Below are 21425 nucleotides of genomic sequence, written 5' to 3'. Positions count from 1 at the left end.
TAAATAAAAAAAATTTTATATTTATGAAGTGGTAAATTATAAAATTAGTAAAACTTTTTATTCTTTAAAAAGAAAATTAAGAAATAAAAAGAGTTTGTTCATAAATTTGTATCATTAGTTAACTTTATAATTAAATTATTGTTTTCATTTGTAACAAACAACGAAAAATTTAATATGGAAGTACATAATTAGACAAATTTTTTTCTATTTAAAACACATATAAAGTTAAAATATACTTTTTTTAATATTTATGATTTAACTTATTGTTTTTGTTTTTTTTGGTTTCTTTCTTTATCTTATGTGTAGTTAACAATTATGTTTGATAAGTTATATGTTATATATGATATCTAACATTAAAATTTCATTTTAATTGTTTTTCCTTTAAGTTTTATTTTTTTTAATTTCATTAAATTATTAGAAAAATTTATATACGTAATTAACATTAGAAACACATTAATTTTTTTTTAAATTAAACTATTCTATTTATTATTAATAATTATATATAAGATAATTTTTATTACTTTTTTTTCCCATAAATTATACATATATTATTAAGCTTTGATGTTTTCTCTTAATTCTTGTTACATTTCGTGAGAGTTTTTTAACGTGAAAAAAAAAACTATAAAAAATAAAATTTTAATTTATTAACTATCATTGGGAAATAAAGGGATTATTAACCATTTCAAGTCACATTAATAGGATGAAATTGATTAAATACAAGAGTTTGGTATAACATTTGAGAAATTTAAGGTTTACATAATGGTCTATAAATAGTATGATTGGAAAATTTTAAATAATATTTAAATAAATAAAATGAGGAAAAACATTTTTATCTGTTCATGTAAAAATGAGGGAAAAATGTACTAATGTAAACATGTATTCTAAAAAAAAAACACACACTGTATGTGCACTAAAAAATATAAATATGTTTTATTATATATTTTTTTCTATGAAAGATTAAAAAGAATAGTGTAAAATGTGATATGAAATGGATATTGTATAAACTAACTAAAGTAATTAACCAATACATTTAATATTTGATATTATTTAATTAAAGTGAATAATTTGATTAATATTTTAATTTGATAAAAATAAAATAAGTAGGATTTTCTTTAAATGTTATATTAATTTGATTGTTTGATACTAGTTAGATCACTAAATAGCCAATTAATAAATCACATAGCAACAGTGGCAGGAATAATCAAAGCCGACTTAGATAAAACCCACGTTGGATTAGAATTAAACAATGGAAAAAGATTTGTCAATCTTTGTATTAAGGGTACTATTGGAAATAATACATTTTAAATAATCATATCGGTTTAAAATTATTAAAAACGCTAAAACAATCAAAGTTAAAATATCAGGACATCGAAATTTAATAAAAAATCTTTACAAGAATATTTAAAATAGTTTATGATATTTAAGAATAAGGTAAAAATGTTAGAGCTAACTAAACTGGAAGTATATATAATACTATAACCTTTTGTATCAATGATCCATGTATAAGGGATATATAATTTGACAGTAAACGATAAAGTAGTTAACATGTCGCAGCTGCAAATTGAAGTGGATAAATTATTCTTCGAAAATGCTTATGAGAAATTAGTTTAAATAATGAAGTTATGTATTGTTGAAAGAATAGCAAATGTATGAGAAGCTACGAATTAATTTATCGAAGATTGTATTGTACATGTTCTTTGTCGTTTCTGTGTTCAATTAATCAATAATGTTAATATACAAGATTTTTGTAGATACTTTAGGGAATGTACCTCTGAAAGGTATTAAAATAAGAAAATTGCAAACTTTCTAGAGAATAAAAGTTTAAAGATGTTATGTCGTCGTTATTAATTTTGGAAAAGATGTAGGTCACATGAAAAACCGAACGAATGTATATATGCTACTGATAAATTTAAAGAAGAAACTAACTTCAAGGTAAAATTACTAAATGTTACTGTTGGAGAGAGAAAAATCATCTTAAAAAGGTCTGTACACGTCACAAGAAAAAATTTGATAATTGTAATATGATATACTATTTAACATCAATGTATAAAAATAAAGTACTTAGGAATAAAGAAGATAGAATTGGAAGCATAAAAACAAGTAAAAGGTATAATATTAGTTTTAAGCTGATTAGAAATGAAATTGATTTGAAAAAAACAGTATTAATGCTAAAGTATTTGGATATACAATAAGAGCGCATTAAAAAGAACAAAGAAAAGGCAAAAGGAATGTCATAGTAACAAATTGAAAGGAGGATGTGAAGGATTTGTATGATAAAGAAATAGACTTAATAATGTATAAAAAGAGGAAGAATTACATAAAACAATAGAGCAAGGAGAAGATATTGAAGAAATAGAAAAAAATGAATCACCTATTAATAAATTATAAAGCAATGAAAGCTTTATAGGATTTTGTGTAAATTCCAGACAAATAGTTGAAATAAATGAAAGAAAAGTACATGTTTTATCATATGGGGGAGTATAGGTATGTACTACACCTAATTAATCAGCCAAAAAAATTGAAGTAGAGCAGATTTATGTGTTTGACCTATTTAAGTTTGTAGAATATTGAATGATGAAAAAGAGAACATGTCGAAAGAAGTTATAATTAGTATGAAATATCCAAATAAATAGGTTAAAACAAGATTTGCTATAGTAAATATAGAAAAACTGTTTATTTTAATCATTCATATAGCAACAAATCAGTTAGGATATTTCATCATGAATAATAATAATAATTATATATATATGATGAAAGTTAGGACGGATAATAAGAAGAGTCCGGACAATGTTAATAAATCAATAATTCAAAATTTTATTAATGAAACAGATTTAGAGTCACAAGAATATAATGTTAAATTTCGAAAAATGTTGAAATCTAATTCATTACTTTGGTAAAATAAAATAAAGTATTAGGTAAATATAATATTTCTGTTGAATCTGAAAGAAAACCTTGGAGATGTAACCATAGATCTCTAAGAAATGTTAATTGAAATTCATAAGAAAATTGGTGAAATGAAAGGAATGAATATTATAAGTAGTTCTGATAATTCAAATTGGTTCTCAGCTATTGCGTTAGTTCGTAAGAATAATAGAGGATGTAGAATCACTATAGATTATTTTCATTTAAATAAAAATGCATTAGATGATTTATATGTTTTACCTTACATGAAACATATATTACAAATATTTTATTGTAGTAAATGATATTCAAAAATGGATTTTAAAAATAAATTTTTGAGTATAGCACAAGATGATAATAGTAAACAATATACTGAATTTATATTGCCCAAATGTCGAACATTTGCATTTGAAGTATTAACGTGTGGTTTGAAAAATAATCCTATACTGTTTTAAAGGATAATAAAAAATATCTTTATAGACTTAATTTGAGAAAACTATGTAATTGTGTATATTCATTACATTATCATTTTAACAAAATTTATAAATGAACATTTAAAATATTTGGAAAAGTATGAAAATTACTTACTAATAATAGTTTAGGAATAGAAGTAGAAAAATGTGAATTCTATAAGGTATCTACAACATACTTAAAAAGATGATAGATTATGAGGAAATTAAATCTTCTTTAAATAAGATAAATACAATTATTGGATTGGAATAACCTAAATGTGAAAATCTATTGAAATTATTTTATGTAGATATTAGTAATTATAGAAATTGTATTAGAAATTCTCCAAGATGAACATCTAAATTGGTTTCATCATTAAGAGGAATTTTATTTTGAACAGAGAACATTTTCAGTTTTTTAACTCACATAAATGACGTTGGTCAAACTTAATATATTCGTCATACATCAATATATTGGAATTATATCCAAAAGAGATGGAACAAAACAGAAAAAGAGTTATTACCAATAGTTATAGTCTGTGAATCTTTCAATTATTATATTAAAGGATAGGAGGTATTGATTAAGATTAACCATAAGGATCTAGTAAAAGTGAATTTTATTAATACTGGAAAATTATATATATGAGAATTAAGTCTAGCAGAATTTAATTTAGAATTTGAAAACATTAAAGGAACTTATAGCTGCTTCGTTGATTGACTAACATCATTAATATATATAGACACTAATATTCCAAGTTACATAACTTTATTTTGTAATAAATCACCAGAGAATTATGGAAACTTTCACATTATTCTATCTTGTCAAGAAATATTAGATGTGATATTAGGAGAAAAGAATAACATTTCAAGAGATTTAACATGAAGAAATGATTTTCCTATTTATTATAAAACAGGACTGTTACCATACCAGAAAAATATAGAGTTCATTTAATATTCTGGTTTCACAGTAGCAAGTATTTTGAGCATTGAGGAGTCAATAAAACATTAAAGAAAATTAGACGACCTTTTGGGTGGTTTAATATGAGCTTCAATATTAAAGAATAAGTCACAAATTGCTTAGTTTTTCAGGTAATGTATAATAAAATGTCTAAGTCTAATATCAATCAAGCATTATCAAAACTTAATTTATTTTATATGATTTCATTAGATATTGTTGGACCAAAGACATGGAATGAACAGGAATATCATATTCAGGTGGATATAGATCATTATTCAAGGTTTATGTTAACTAGCATTATTAGAAGGACACCTACTTCGAGTGATGCAATTTCTATGATGAGAAATACCTGGTTCTTGCACTTGGATGTTCTAGAAGTATTGTTATTGATCACGTTTCTGTTTACATATGTTAAGAATTTCAAGAAAACATCATAGAGAATAACAAATAAAATTGTATCACACAAGCATTTATTATTTTCAAGGGAATGGTATTAATAAAATTCCACATAAAAGTCTCAATTATATATTTAAAACCGTATATGAAGAAAAAGATGTACCTATTGAAGAAATAGTGAAAGATGCAGTATTGATATATAATAATACACCTCATGGAGCTTTAGGGGAAACACTATGTTTTAATATGTTCGGAATGGATTGCAAATGTCTTGATTTTTTAAGATTGTTATCTGAAAATACTTCAGAAATAAGAATGATTTATTTATACCATGGGTGGTAACAAATTCACTATGATTTAAATAGATTGAAAGAGAAATTAACAGTAACAATTAAAAGTATCAATTTTGGTAACATTATTTCATGAGTTATCTTTTTATGAGCAGAATCAATGGAGACATTATAATAGTAATAATAAATACAAACCTTAATGGTCTTTAAAACATAAGGTAACTGAAATTAAAAGTGATAAGTTAAAAGTAGCACCTATATGCTATAGACGTAAAGAAATTCAAATGACATTTTATAATATTAAAATATTAGATAATAAAAATGAGGAAATATATGAGAATCATGAAATTTAATACGAATAACCTAAAAGAATAAGAAAAAGTAAGAAATTATATATGAAATAAAACCTAAAAACTCTTCTGCATTTATAAAAGAAATATTATAACATCATGTGAACTAAATAACAAGAGAGACATTAAAATTGATAAAAACAAACAAAAAGGACCTGAAATTGCAAAACAGGTTAAAGAAAATAAAATGAAATAATATTATTTTTTCAAGGAGGTTGATAATGGTCTATAAATAGTGTTATAGACGTATTTTAAATAATATTTACATAAATAAAATGAGAAGAAATATTTTTATTTGTGCATGTTAAAATACAAGGAAAATGTACACACATAAATGTGTATACTAAAAAAAAAAAAGTATACAAAGTATGTACACTAAAGAAGTAGATATATTTTATTATATTTTTTGTTTTTTTTGTACTTAGAATTATATAAAGAAAAAATATATTTTTTTTTTTTAAAAAAGATAAGATATCTTAAAAAAAATCTTTTTTTTTTGGATGACAAAAATATAAAGTATTTTTTTTTATAAAATATTAAAAATGTAATACAAAATGTTATAAACATGGATCATTGTATAAATTAACAATAGTAATTTGCCAACGTAATTAACATTTGATATTAATTAATTATAATAAATAGTTTTCTCAATATTTTAATTTAACAAAAATACAATAAGCATTTTTCTCTATATTCTCTTCTAGCATATTCATTGAACAGGCAATTAATAAATCACCTGATTATTTTCCTAAGTTTGTCACTAATGAAATGGCGACACACAATGAATTAGGAAAATAAAACATTCATAAGATATTCATTTTAAGTTCATTAATAAGAAGTATTCATTTTTTTTATATTAAAAAATTTATTTTAAAAGATAACAATATAAGCAATTAACTATGGAAAATTATTTTTATATTACTAATGAAAATATTTATAAAGTATCAAAATTACAATTTAAAACATAAAAGATATATTTTTTTTATTTTATTAAAAACATTTTTCCTAATGTTAAGTTCTTTTTTTTTTATTTTAATTACGATTTATATATTTTTTTTTAAGATTCTCTTAATTATATATAAGCTCGATTAAATAACAAAAATATACAATTTTTTTTCTACAACTACCATTTAACTATTTTTAAGTTTTCCTTAGTTTTACGTAATAATTCAATAAAAAAGCATTTTTTATTTTTATAACTTATTTTAAACTTTTCCTGAATTATAAATAAACTTAATTGCACAACAAAAAAACTTTTTTTTCTAAATGGTACATGGAAACATAGTACTTAAATGCTTTTTATATGTAATTTTCATAAATAATTAATAAAGTAAAAAATGTAAAATATATTTTTTCTTTTAAGGAATACATCATTACCTTCCATTTCACCTATATATTATGCGGCAAATAATTTTCGTGTTGAGTTGATAAAATTCTTTTATTCTATATTTTATTACAATTTTTTATTCATTCAGCATTTTTATATATTTTAGTACATGTTAATATGTATATTTTATGTACTATTTAACTTAATTTGCTCCAATTTTCAGTGTTCTGTTATTTTTTACCTCGTAATATTTTTGAACATGAGCAAAAAAAAAGAGAAAAAAAATTGAATGGTATTTTTTTTTATATAATATTTAATATAATAAATGTAACATTCATATTTTTATAGTGATGTGATATAGTTTATTTTTTTTTTTCTTGATAAAATGATTCTTGTAATAATAAAAAGAAGATGCTATTCGAAAAAAAAAAATTTTCAAAAAACATTAATTTTGTTTTAAATAATATATTTATATAAAATAAGGATAAACCACATAAATGAAAATAGTTCATAAATGTATAAAATTATATATATTATAGCAAACAAGGTGTAGGAAAATTTATTATCTGATATTTGTTCATTTATAAAAAAAATTGAAAATAAAAATTCAAAAAAAGATACTATGTGGATAATGTAAAATAATGACTAAAATATACCACAAAAATAAAAAAAAAAAAAAGTTTCTGTAAAATTTTGTTTTAATATTCAATTTTCATTAACTATGTTAAGAAAACATACGCAAAACATTAAAAAACTAGTGCTTTTCATGCTGATATAACAATAAATAAATTTGATATAAATAATGAAAAAATTTAATTAGAAAGTTGCAAAAAATAATCTAAAGTTTGAGTTGATACAGATACTCAATAAAAAAATAACTTATTTTCTTTATATGTTTTTGAATCTCCTTACATTCTAATTTTTTCCCTTTTTTTTAAATATTGCATCTAACTCTAAAATTTAAGACATTAACTTACTACAGTTCTGTTCCATATATATGAAAATATACTACATAATTTAATAAAGAAAATTTATCTTTCTCTATTTATTTTGAATTTCCATTTACTTAAACTTTTTATGTTCTTTTAACTTCATGTTTTCTGTAAATTATGATTCCATATTTTTTTTCAGACTTAAAATTGGAATTAATACTGATTTTAACATTGACTCTAAAACCTCTTTTAGGATTTTGAGTCACCTTCTAAATTTAAATTTGATGCTGAAGAAGCCTTTGATGATTCTAAAAATGAAAAACTTGAATTTTCTTCATCTAAATTTATTGATGACTCTCCTGATTTCGTCGCTAAAATTTCTATAGAAGACGATTCTCCTTCTATATCCAAATTTTCAGCGCATACTGATCCTTCTATTGAGCAAGAAGTTTCTCCATATTCTAATTTTGGTTGACCTTTTGAAAGTGAAATAGGAATTTTTAGAAATTCAGATAATGATGCAGTGGTAGAAGTTTCTGATTTTTTTTCTTCATCTAATATTTCTAATGATGATTCATGTTGTTCACTTAAATTTTCTTTTGATTCACATTTTGATGTTAAATCAAATGATAAAGGAGATTCTTGGTTTTTATCTTTAGATGGAAATGGAAGTGATGTTTCTGTTTTATTTTCTGTATCTAACGAATTATCAGGGTCTTCTAAAGTTTCCATTGATTCTAATGCAAAATTTAAAAATAATATTGAATCTTCATTATTATCAATAATTGGCAATATTTCCAATACTGAACTTAAATATGATGCTGAACATGATCCTGGTATTTCTGTTTCTAATGATGATGCCTCTGTTAAATGGTCACTTGTTTCTAATTCTGAAGACTTTTTTAATGACTTAAATGATGAATTTGATTCTTCTTCTTCCGTTTTTATATTTATCGTACTTTTTATCTTATTTTTATCAGATCTCCTCTTAAATTTTTCATATTCATCTGCAATGGAATCTTCTATATGTTTTTTCTCTATAGGATTAAAATTTCCAGCAATCATAAATTTAATTAATCCTTCTTGTTTTTCTAATAGGGATTTAAACATTTCCAAAGTTGATAATCTACTTGTAATATATTTAAGAAGCATAACTTTATATAAACTCACCCACAAATATTCTAGTTCTTTAGGAGTAAAATTACTAAATGAACTTTCATTTGTAAAATCTCTTCTTATTTTACTCATATTTTTTCTCCAAAAATCGTTATATGCCGTCAAATTATGATGTATTTCCATAAGGATGTTTACTGTTTCTCTTCTTTTCTTCGAATCTTTTTCTGATTGTTCTTTTAATTTTTTTATATTTAATTCGCAAAGGAAATGAAGGAATAAATTTTCTACTTCCAAGTCCATATATTCTTTTTTACCAACTAATAAAAATTTCCGCGCATAATCTTTTAACTTATCTACATCTTTTATCATAAGCTCTTTTTTATTACTATCACAATGTTGATATATAAATGTAGTACAATTTATAGCTTCTTTAATAAAAAGACAATAATCATTAAAAGGATTTGGAGTTTTACCATATAAAAACTTCAAAGCAGATTCTTCAATGTCGAATTGACTGTTATTAGGATCATAATTAAAATCAATATTTTCTAATGACATATCTAAAATTGGTAATTCATCTAATAAATAATTGAAAAAAAATAATATTTTCGAAATCTTTATTTTATGATAAGAAATAAGATAAATTTATGAAATAATTATTTTCACAATATTTATTTTAAAAATGAATTACAAATACATATAATAATATAAAATATCTTTTATAATGTCAATGAAAATATATGAAAAGTAATAATTTTTAATAATGAAAAATATTTTATTTTTTTTTTCTATATTCAAAATTTTTAGTTTCATTTACCACGCAGTCTACCGCCTTCTGCACTTTCACCAAAGCGTGATGTTATCAAATTTATAAGAAGAAAAATGTTAAGAAAATAAAGTATTTTTGAGCTTTTCATTTTAATTAAAATTAATAGAATATAATATTTTTACTTTCTTTTATAATAATTTTTATTCTAAAACACAATTATAAATATATAAAATGAGTATTCCTTTTCAAAATGTAAATAAATGAACATAAGATATTATCACTTTGAACACATAAAAATAATTTTTTTTTCAAATATATATAAAATTAAAAATGCAAATAAATTTTTGTTCTTTATATTGTTACATATATGAACCTCTAGATAAATTACATTCACACATAAAATATTATATATTAATTTTGACAAAAAAGTTAAAAGAAATATCTTATTGTAATTTGCAAAATAAATAATTTCATTGTTATGTTGCCATATAATTTAACCTAAAAAGTATATTTATTGTGATGAAGGTTTTTTATTTAAATATTTTAAAGAAAATTACTCACAGATGCGAATTAAATTTTCTTAATCATATTATTTACTTTTATTATGAATATGAAACATTCTATATTTTTCTAATTTTTTAGAAGATAAAATATTAGATATAATAAAAAATAAAATATATTATCTACAAAAAATTTTTGTCAGATTATTACTCTTTATTTTTGTACCTTAAAAAATTTTATAACATAAAAGATTCTCTCTTTTTCTAAAATATATTTTTTATTTTACTACGAAGATTCTTCTTCGAAGTTGATCATTTATAAGAAAAATTAAAAATACACATACCATTATGAAGAAAAAAAATTAATTGTCTATATCCATGATAAATTCAAATTTTTAAGATTTTTAAATATTAAAAATTAAAAAATTCAGAAATTTTTTTTTTTTTTTATTTATTCTCATTTTACAAATTTTAATTTTGATTAAAGATATATATTTAAAATGTATGTTATAAAATTCTTATCAACATTACAACAAATTTAAAGGAATTAAAATGATGCATGTAAATATTTATTTAAATTATACGTACTACATATATTTATTATTTTTTTTATTTTAATAATAAGTATGTTTAATATTTATGGATACTATCGTTAAAGAAAAAAAAAACTATCTTTTTTATAATTTTAATTGTCTTTTATATAATCATTGAGGATTTTCATTTTTCAGAAAAACTCCTATTTTTTTTTTTATCTTATCTATTTTTATTTACAATCAAAAATTTTAAAAAGATTAGTTAAATATATTTATTATAAAATGAAAAAATATAAATAGTAAAGTTTTTTATTATAGAAAAGAAAATGCATGTATTTATACAACTAAAAAAATTTCGTATGATTTTATAAATTTTTTTTAAAATAATTTTTAAGAAACATTGTTATTAAAAAAAAGATGTGTTTCATTCAAATATGTAAGATATTTTATTTTTTTTTTTTAATTATTAATGCATAATATCATTTTGAAATATATTAATTCTTAATTTTAATAATTTATGAAAAAATTATTTTAATTGAATAAAATATAGTTATTTAAGTATTTATTTATTTGATTTAAAATAAGTGTCAACATATTCATATATGTTTTAAATTTTTTCTAGAATAATATAAACTTTATTAATAAAAAAAAAAAATTATTTATGGTTTATATTGAAAGAATTAAATGAATTCATAAAAGGATCTCATTAAAAAAAAATATAAAAAATATATGTTTTTCTTTTTAAAAGATTATTATTTTGTCAAGAAATATAAAATAGTAAACTTCATGTTTTATATGAAGTTAGAATAATGCATGAACATTAAAAAAAAAGAAAAATAAGGTACAACCAAAAACAAAAAAAGTATAACTTGATAAATAATTGAAACAAAATTCTACGTATATTTTATAAAGTTTTAATGGTTTAAGACGAAAAAGTGATAATTATTAAAAACAATCCATTTAATTTGTATATATTCTTTCTTTTTTTTTAAATAATTTTTTTTTTTATTGTTTAAAAAGTATGTTTATTTTAATTTTAAATATAGTAAATCATTTTTTTAAAATTATTTAAATATTAAAAAAAAAAAAAAAAAGCATATATAAAAAGTATTTATATAAATATGACAATAAAAAAAATAAAATTAAATAAAATAAACGTAAATTTAGTATAAATTTTTTCTTTGAGTAAAAAGAAAAATTGAATGAAAGTCTGTTTTTTAATGCAAAAAGTTTATTTAGTTTATGTATAAATTTTAATAATTTATACTGAAAAAAAAGTTCATGTATTTTAGGTATAAATTTTAATAATTTATACTCAAAGAAATCTATTAAATACATGATATATAGAGAATATATATGGAAAATTGTTTAAATGATTTACGTTTATTTAAATATAACAAAATATAAATACCAAAAAAAAAAAATAATACGTGCTTTTTTTATTTTAAAGTTCTTGTTGTTCAGAAAAAGTTACATCAACAATTTCAGCTTTTCCAAAAAATCACTTATATCATTATCATATTCCTATTTTCTGAATTTGTCATTATATTACTTATCTTCCTCCTCTATATATTTTTATAAAAAATAAAGAATAATACACCAGAACAAGCTAATAGGGTACGAAGAAAACCTGCTAATTTCACTTTATTAGTGTTAAATTTCTTTTTTTTACTGGATTTATGACCTTTTCTATCATATTTAAAATTCTTATTATGCCTTTTATTTATTAACATAGTTTTTTGAATTTTCAATTGTTCTATCAAGTCTTTTATTTTGTCACTTTTTTTTTACTACTTCTTTGATTATGTTTTTTGTATAATGAATATATTCTTCAGTATTTTTATATTCCTCATTATTATCATCCCCTGACAAATTACTAAATTTTATATCCATTTTTTTTTTTTATTTCTTTTATATGTTCTAGTAAATGTTTTAAATTTTATCTTTCTTTTTTTAAATAATTATCATCCTTTTAAATATCATCAATTTCATTATTTATTTCATTAGAATATTTGTAACTGTGTACTCTTTTTTTTCTTTCTTCATTTTTTTTATTTATTTTTTCCATATCTTCTTTAATTTTATTATATACTTAGTTTTCGTTAATTATTCTTAGAATTTCACTTAGATAATTTTTTATGTTACTCTCTTTTTATTTTGAAGTCAATATTTTTCAAAAATGTTTCTTATATCATTTACGTTCTTTATATTATCATCAATAGTAAGAAGTACCTTATTATATTCTAATAAAATTTTTTTATTCTTTGCGATAATATGCTTTTGTTCTGGAAAATTAATTTAATTTCATTACCTTTTTCATTAGTTCTCCTAATTTAGTCACTTGATTCATCTAATATTTTTGTCTTCTCCTCTTCTGATAAATCAGAATCACCTTCATATTGGTAATATTCTGTATCTTTTAGTAGTGTTTGCATTCCTTCCATTAAATAAGAAATTTGTTCTAAATATTTTATAATTTTTTTATTTTTATTATTATTATCATCTTCTAACTCTTTTATTTTAGGTAATTTCAATAAAATACTTTTCAAAATTTCATTTATTTTTTCTGAATATTACCTTGTATATGTAGATTTAATATTTTGTAACTCTTGCTATTTTTCCTTTATATAATCTTTAATTTCTTTTAGCTTTTCTTTATTGCATAGTAATTTATTTCCTTGAACATTTGAAAATCCTTGAAAAACATTTGCTATATAAAAATATTTTTTTGAATTTTCTTCCATTTCTTTTAGTTTCATAATGTTCATACTTTTATAAATTTCACTTGTTTCCTTCTTTTTATTTCTTATATTTTTAGAAGGATCTGTGAATGATTGAAAGGATTTACTTACAGAAACTGTATATTCTCTTTCATTTAACATGGCAAGTGTATTTAGTATAATAATAATGGTTTGTATAGCCTCTTGTTCTTGCAATTAAAAATCGTCTGAATATTTAATGGAAGCTTCAATGCATATTATTTTATGATCAACGAAAGGATTTTCAGTATGATATTTACTTAAAGTTTTTATATTATTATTCATTGAACCAACACTATTTTTTATATATTTTGCGTTTAACTCAATAATTTTTTTTTTTTTTTTTTTGAATTGACGATTTATCTTTTGTTATTTCAAAGTCAATGTTAGTAAAATTAAATCTATTAACAAAATCTTTCATTTTTTCCCATTCTCAATAATTCATCAACCGAACATTTTTCTTTTAAAGAATTAATATACTTATTATTTAATATATACATAAGTTTACTAATATCACTTTTTTCCTTTTCAACTATGATAAATGCATATTCATTTCCCTTTTAAATATTAATATCCTTTTCTAATTCATCTAGGACAATTTTAAACTCATCAGAATTAATTTCACTTATTTCTGACTGTAATTTGCTTTCTATTTTACTTAATTGGTTTCGATGTGAAATTATAGAATCCTTTAATTTTTGTTATCATTCATTACTTTTTAGAATTCCATTATCTTCTTCATTAGTAATACTTAACTCTTTAATTTTTTGGTATTGTTCAATTGTAACTTCTAATATGTTTAAAATGTCCTTTACCTTAATTTTTTATTCATTGATATTTTTTTTTAACTCATACCTATATTTTACTTGCTCTATAATATTATGAGCTTCGGTAATAATATTTTTACCATCATTTTCTTTTTATATCAATGTCATCAGAAGTTTCTTTTATTATGCTAACAACAATTTTTGCTTCATCTATAATTTCATAATTTTCTCATCCCTCTATAATATCTATAAATTTTTCTGTTTCAACAATATTGTTATAATTTAAATCAGTTCCATTTTTATAAGAAAAGTATTTTATTTTTTTTTATTTCAACATCATTTTTTTTTTTTTTTGATCTAATTCATCTAAAGCATTAGCTGTATCATCTAAACTTTTAATATTTTCAAAGTTCTTATTAATACCTGTAAGATGCCTTTTTATTTTAAAATGTTCCTCTTCAGCCATTTCACTTAAATAATTTAATTTTTCCTTTATTTTAGATATTAATTTTAATGTTTCTTCTTTTTTAATGCTATTAACACTAGATAATAATTGGACCATTTCTTCTTTTTGTTCTATAAGCTTTAGCTTTAGTATTTTTGCCATTTTTTTTTTTTTTTTTTATTGATATTTCTTTGACTACAGATGATTCTAAAACTTCCTATGTAATAAAAACTATTTCCTTATATAATTCATTGAATTTATTGTATATTTCATTTTCCCTCCTCCTAGGATCTTCAAATATTTGTATAATATTATTTTTTTCTAATGAATATTTTTTATAAAAGTAAATAGACATATTAATTAATGATTCTATTGAATTTATCACTGATTCCATAACTTCCTTTTCGTTATAAGCTATTTTTTTTTACTTCTTCAATAACTCCTTGATAAGTTTTTTCTGACTTTTCCACTTTATTTTCAATGTCATCTATTTTAATTTATATTTGTTTTATCCTTTTTTCTTCACTGAGCAAGAGACTTTTTGCGTTTTTAACTTTTTCTAAAACATTTGAAATTTTTTTTAAATAATCATCTTCCTTTTTTAATATATATAATGGATTGTTATCATCTTCATCAAATCTAGTTGAAATTCAATCCACTTTATTTCCAGCGGCATTGAGAATATCTTCTACGTTTTCTTCTATTTTTTCTATCTCAGATATATTAGTACCCATATAAGCTTTAAAATTTTCTATTTCAACAAATGCTTTATAAGCTTTATCATTGCTATCATTATCCTTTGCTTTTACTTTGTTAAATTGTTCTTTTAACATATATAATCTTTGTTTTGATTTTTCTATTAATTTTTTAATATTAGAATAATCTTTTTGCAAAAATCATTGACTCTTTAAAAGAGTGTTCATATATGTTTCATATTCTGAGATTAATTGATAGTTTTCTTAAACTCCTTGTTCACTTCTAGTTGCTTCATTTAAATAGGCTTTAGATTCTTTTACATAATTTTGTTTTTCATCTACTATACCTTCTGTAATTTCATTGTTTAAATCTTGTTTGTGATTTTTTAAATAATTTATTTTATAATTTCCTCTTACTATTTTGTTGTGATGAACTAAAGAGATTCCCGTGAACTTTACAAATTCTGTTAAAATTTCATCTATACTTCTTATAGTATCTAAAACACTTCTTTTTTAGTTTTTAATTTCTCCTATTTGATTATCAATAGTATTTTCATCTAAACTTATATTGATTGAATCTTTTAATTTTTGTGCATTTTGAAGATTCCTTAGTATTTTACTCTTTGCACTATTTGATTTTTCTAAATAATTTTTTGTTTTTGTATTTTCTGTTTTTAAATTTTTTATTTCATCTCTAACATCGCTTAAAATACTTTTAAATTTTCCAGATTCCAATAGGTTTTCTATTTTTATAATTTCACTTAATTCATCTTTTATGATATTTCTATGTTTTAGAATATCTTTTATGTATTTTTCAACACTTGTTTTTATTCTTTCAATTGCATTTTCTTCTTCAGAAGTAAATTCCTCCTCTTTTAATATATTAACTTGCTGTGATAATTCTATTATTTTGTCATTATTTGTTTTTATATTGTTAGCATGATCTTCACAATTGAAATTTTCTAATTCGGTTTCTGTAATTTCTAAATTCGTTTTTAATTGTTCTATTTTTCTTTTAAACTTTTCAATAGTTTCAATTTCTTTTTAAGCTTCCTTTTTTCATCAATAATTTGTTGAACTTAATTATAAATTAACTCTTTATTATACTCTAATATCAATGTGTTTGTTTCATTGATTGAAATATGAATCTCTCTTTTAGTAGAATTTAATTCTCTTAGTATTTCTTTTTTATTTCTTCATGGATATTTTTCATATTGATTTTTTGTTTATCTAAATTTTCATTTTCTTTCTCTTGATTTGTTTCATTCATTTGCTTTTTAGATTTAATTTTAATATCTATAAAGTTTTGGTCATGTAAGTTTATTTTATTCCTACTGTTTTTAATTATTTCTACTATTTCATTTGTTTTATCCTTATAAATTTTATTTTTAATTTTATCTTTATCCTTTTCAAAATTAAAGTTTCCTAATTTTTGTTTTGTTTCTTCTAAAAATTCCAAACTTTTGCTTTCTTCATCTATAATTTGCTGATTTAGTTTTTTTATGCAAACATAAAATGATTTTGCAGTACTAAAATAATGGGTTCTAATTATATTATCAGTATCTCCATCTAACTTTGCATATTTTTATTTAAAATTATTTATTTTTTCTGTGATAGATATTAATTCAATTTTTTTATTTGATACTCTTTCTAAGTGGGTGATTTATTAATTGTGTGTTCGGTGACTTTGCAAGAGCACTGAACAAGTAAATTAATAAAGAGCATGTAGAGTTGGCTCTACGATTTTTGATTTATTTTTATATATTTTTAAAAGTTTTGAACGAGTGATCTTTAATTATATGATCTAATTAATTCAGCATTCTTTAATTACAATAGGCATTTATTTACTTTAATAAAAATCTTTATTTTTATTAAAAATTTAAATCCTTATTGAATATTGATTATTAATTAAATGTACATTACTTATTTCCTTGTTATGATTTATGTCCAGCAATTTAATATATTTCTGTTGAACTAATAAACATAAACAATTAGTAAAAATACAAATTAATTATATGAATATTAATTACGTGAAAATTTTATTATTATATGTATAAAATTTTCTCTTACAAATTAAAAATATAAATACTATGTAAATTAAATTCTTTTGTATGTAAATATCTTCTCTTATTGGTAACAAATTTTTTTCGAATTTATTTTTTAACCAGTTTTTCCGGCATTTTTTTTTTTTTCTTAAAAAAAAAATAAAAATTTATTTTTTTATTTTTACATCTTTTTAAAAAAAATATATGTTTTTTTTTTTACGTCTTTAAATTTATAAAAAGGAAAAACAAAAAAAAATTAATCATTTTTTTTTTTTTTTTTTTTTTTTATTTGCGTGTGCATGGATAACTACGTATTCTTCATAAAGATAGTTCTTTTTATTACCAAAAAGGTTAATAAAGCCTTTTATTAACCAGTGGGATTATTCTTTATCTGTTGTTTGAACAATGTGAACATACGATTTCAACCTTCCAAAGAGTTTAATAGATCCCCTGATTTTTTATTTATCGCATTAACTTGACTTATAATTTCTATTTTATTTTGTTGCTCGTATAATTTACCTGAAGAATCTTCTCTTATATTTTGTTCGAATGAATTATCTTCGCTAATTTCGCTAATGTATGCTTTTATTTTTTCTTTCAATTTATTCATTTGTGTTCTTAAATCATCAATCATGTTATTAATATTAGATCCATTTATAACAAAGTTTAATATTTGAAATGTTTCTATATTTTTATTTGAAATCTTAATAACTTTAACACTTTTATTTATTGAAACTGTTGCTGTTTTAAATCTTTTTTGATATTCCGTTAACGTGCCACTTTTATTTGTTTGATCAATAAGTTGTATAATTCTATAAAGTCTTTAACTATTTTATTTTCATTAAACTTTTAAAAAAATGATGATACAATATTGTACTGTTTTAAATGATTTTGAAGAGTATTTATAGTACTATTTTCCTTATTTAATTGTTCGTTTATTCCTCTTTTGTCATTATCAAATTGTCTTTGAAGATCTACTGATTCGTTAAAAGTATTTACTATTGCTAGTTTAACATAATCTTCCTCCATATGTTTATTCAGAAATTCATTTTTACTATTAATCATATTACCTTTTCAAATTTCAAATCTTTCTTTTTTCTCTTCATATTTATCTATTTTGGAGATAAATTTATTTGACAAGTTACCATATTGTTCGAATAAAATTTTAATTTTATTTAATAGATTATCAATTAATTTTAATTCAACGTCGTTTTTAAGCTGCGCATTATCTTTTATTGTAATCTCTATATCATTCATTTTATTTTCTTGCATCCTTGATAATACTATCTACTTTGTTAGATTTTTTTTTTGACCTCTCCTAGTATAGTATTAAGTTCACTTAACATATATGATGTGTAATTTAGATTAATTTTTACTTTTATAAAATGTCATATTTTTTTGAATGAATTGGAATTTTTAGTGTCATTTAAGGGACTTAATAGAGCTTTAATTTTTTTTTTTATTTCATTTTTTTTACTTGTATAATTACTCATATCACATGACGCTTCATTAATTAAATTCTCAATTATTGTAATATCTTCATTTACATTGGAAGCATTAATTTTATTTAAATCATTTATTTTTGAATTTATTTCTATTATTTTTTTTTTTTATATTTTCTATAACTATTTTTTTAGATTCTTCTTATTGCTTTAATTCTTTTAGTTCATTATATTTTTGTGTAACAATTGCTTTAAATTTATAAAATTTATTCTTCAATCTATTTATTTCAAAATAATTAGGCTTTAACTGATCAAAAATATTTTTTATCAATTTTATTTCATTTTCAGCGTCTTTGATTTTTTGAAAAAAATCTTTAGATTTTTTTAAGTTTTGTTCACTAGTGAATTCTGATTCATTTTTTGTTGTTTCTAATAACTTTTCTTTTGGTTTAATACTTTCATTTTTTGTTTGCATAGATTTAAATTCATCCAGAATGTTATTATAATGTGAATCCATTTGGGCTAATTTTTGATTTAGCTGATTTTTATTAGTAGAAAATATTGAACTGTTGTAATTACTTGATAAATCCTCTAGGATTGTTGAATTTTCCGAAATTATAAATTTTATTCCATTTATTATTGATTGTAAATCTAACAGAATTCTATGTCTTTATGATTGAATGAACAGATAGTTAGAATAGTTCGGTTTTGACAAATACTTTTCTTTAATATCTTTGACATTATCTTTATATTCTTTTATTTTTTCTTCAATTTTTGATTTTTCTTCTTTCATTTCATTTGAAGCAACAATAGCTTCACATCTTGTTATAGTAATAGACGTTACGTTGTTTTTTAGATATTTACTATCAATATTTTGTGTTCTTTGACTATTCTCCACGCTTAAATTATTTTTTGATATAAATTCATTCTGACCAGAGAAAAAATTTTTATTTCTAGAAAATTTGTCTCTATGATTTCCAATTTTATCTATATATCAAATAAGGACATTAGAATGGGAACTTCTTCAATTCCATATTCTTCTATAATAAAAATGAATCTTCATATTCTAAATAATCATTAACAGGATTTGAAAAAGAATCTACAATATTATAATTTAGGACACCTATATTTTGGTTTTCAATATATTCCAAACAGTTTGTTGGATATACTTCAAATGAATTTCCTTTTGTCTTATATATAATTCGATCAAACGAAACTTTACTTTCTTCTTGGTATTTGTGAGCTAAATTTTTTGAATTATTTACATTTTTATCCACCTCTCTTGCGTATGCATTATTGTAATATTTCATATATTTAGACGAATTTGAATTTAACTTAGTTTTATCTAAAACAATTTTTTGATTATTTATTGCATATATACTCCTTTTAAAAGGATTTAAATCATTCTTTATATTATGTTTTAACATTCTAAGCATAACATCTAAATAAGAATTTTTAATAGGTTTTGGTTTGTAGTTAAAGGTAGATTCATTCTACTTATTATAAATCTTTAAGTTATTATTAATTTTCTGCACTATTTGCTGGTATTTATTACTTTTTTCCAGTAAATTTTACATGATAACTTAAGTCTTCATTTTGAATAAATGAACTCATTTTACGGCTTAATATTTTTTTTTTTTCTTTTCGAATATCATATACTTTGAATTGATGTGAATTATATACATTTCTATTCATTTAATACGATGGATTTTTCTCAGTAATAGAATTTTTTATATTTTTAACTGAATTTAACAATACTTCATCTTTGGTTATTAAATTATTACTTTTTCCATTAAATCTATATTCATTTGAATGATTGAAATTTTTAGAAATTTCATCAAAAATTTAATTTTATTTTCATTTTCTAAATTATAATTAATAGATAAATACTTTAAATCTATATTAAATTATTATGTTTTTTTTCTAATACTTTTTTCATTACTTAAACCTGTAAAATATCCATATATAATGAAAATTTAAAACATTTTTACATAAATAAATAAAACAGAAATTACTAAAAAAATTATATAATTTGAACATGAACATAATACTATGCATGTATATATATTATATTAACAAAAAATACAATTGAAATAATAAAACATATCTTCTTTAACTTTTTTTCTCCATTTTGAAAAGAGTTTATTTATTTTTTCAATAAATTTTATCTACTTTTTCATATATATTTATTTATATTTATTTATATTACTTTTAATGTATGATACGTGTAAAAAAAGTATTTGTGTAATTAATCTTTTAACTTCCACTAATATGTTATAATAAATACAACAAATAATTGAATTACACACATAAATTATTTCGAAAAAGAAAAACTTAAAAAATTTGAATACTGTATAAAAAAAAAGTAAAAAAATTAATATAAACACACTACAAAAAAAAAAAAAAATATATTAATTAATTAAAAAAAAAAGTAAATACATAAATATATGTGAAATAAATTAAGGAACAGTATTTACGGCAAAATTTATCACAGGAGCTTCCTAAACATAAAAACATAACAAAATTAATTTACCAAATAAATTCATTATGGTTTACGTTTAAATAAAATAAAAAAAAAAGTAAGAACCAATTATATGCTTTTAATTATATATCGTAGGAATAGAATGAATTTTTTTTTGTTTTTGTTTTAAAAGTTAACAGAGTAAATTTGTTAATGAAAACATACAACATTCGTAGCACCTTATTTATTCCTATAAGAAAAATGGCTTAATATAATGATTTGTTAGTTAT

The 21425-nt window shown here is 20.6% G+C and overlaps 1 protein-coding gene and 1 pseudogene across 2 annotated transcripts, besides 4 other annotated features; both read right to left on the bottom strand.

Moving 5' to 3' along the window:
* Positions 1-1124: 1124 nt before the first annotated feature.
* Positions 1125-1562: a repeat region.
* A 351-nt stretch (positions 1563-1913) lies between these two features.
* Positions 1914-3724: a repeat region.
* Positions 3725-3768: 44 nt separating this feature from the next.
* Positions 3769-5605: a repeat region.
* Positions 5606-7852: 2247 nt separating this feature from the next.
* Positions 7853-9636, bottom strand: PGAL8A_00268300 (hypothetical protein; the record flags this gene model as incomplete). Its single annotated transcript, XM_028671660.1, has 2 exons — positions 7853-9297; positions 9537-9636. The coding sequence occupies 2 exons, from the start codon at positions 9634-9636 to the stop codon at positions 7853-7855; spliced, it is 1545 nt and encodes a 514-aa protein (XP_028528290.1).
* Positions 9637-12393: 2757 nt separating this feature from the next.
* On the bottom strand, positions 12394-20684 carry PGAL8A_00268200 (annotated as a pseudogene). Its single transcript is given in 23 exon segments — positions 12394-12408; positions 12410-12698; positions 12701-12797; positions 12800-13605; positions 13607-13670; positions 13673-13688; positions 13691-14199; positions 14201-14649; positions 14651-14904; positions 14906-16241; positions 16244-16367; positions 16370-17654; positions 17657-18035; positions 18038-18483; positions 18485-18540; positions 18542-18828; positions 18830-19658; positions 19661-19724; positions 19727-20232; positions 20234-20513; positions 20516-20627; positions 20630-20660; positions 20663-20684. Coding segments are annotated over 23 exon segments (8256 nt in total).
* Positions 16847-17381: a repeat region.
* Positions 20685-21425: the final 741 nt, after the last annotated feature.

This window comes from Plasmodium gallinaceum (genome assembly GCF_900005855.1).
Source record: "Plasmodium gallinaceum strain 8A genome assembly, contig: PGAL8A_v1_80, whole genome shotgun sequence".
Lineage (NCBI taxonomy): Eukaryota > Apicomplexa > Aconoidasida > Haemosporida > Plasmodiidae > Plasmodium > Plasmodium gallinaceum.
This window is presented reverse-complemented; position numbering and strand designations above follow the sequence as displayed.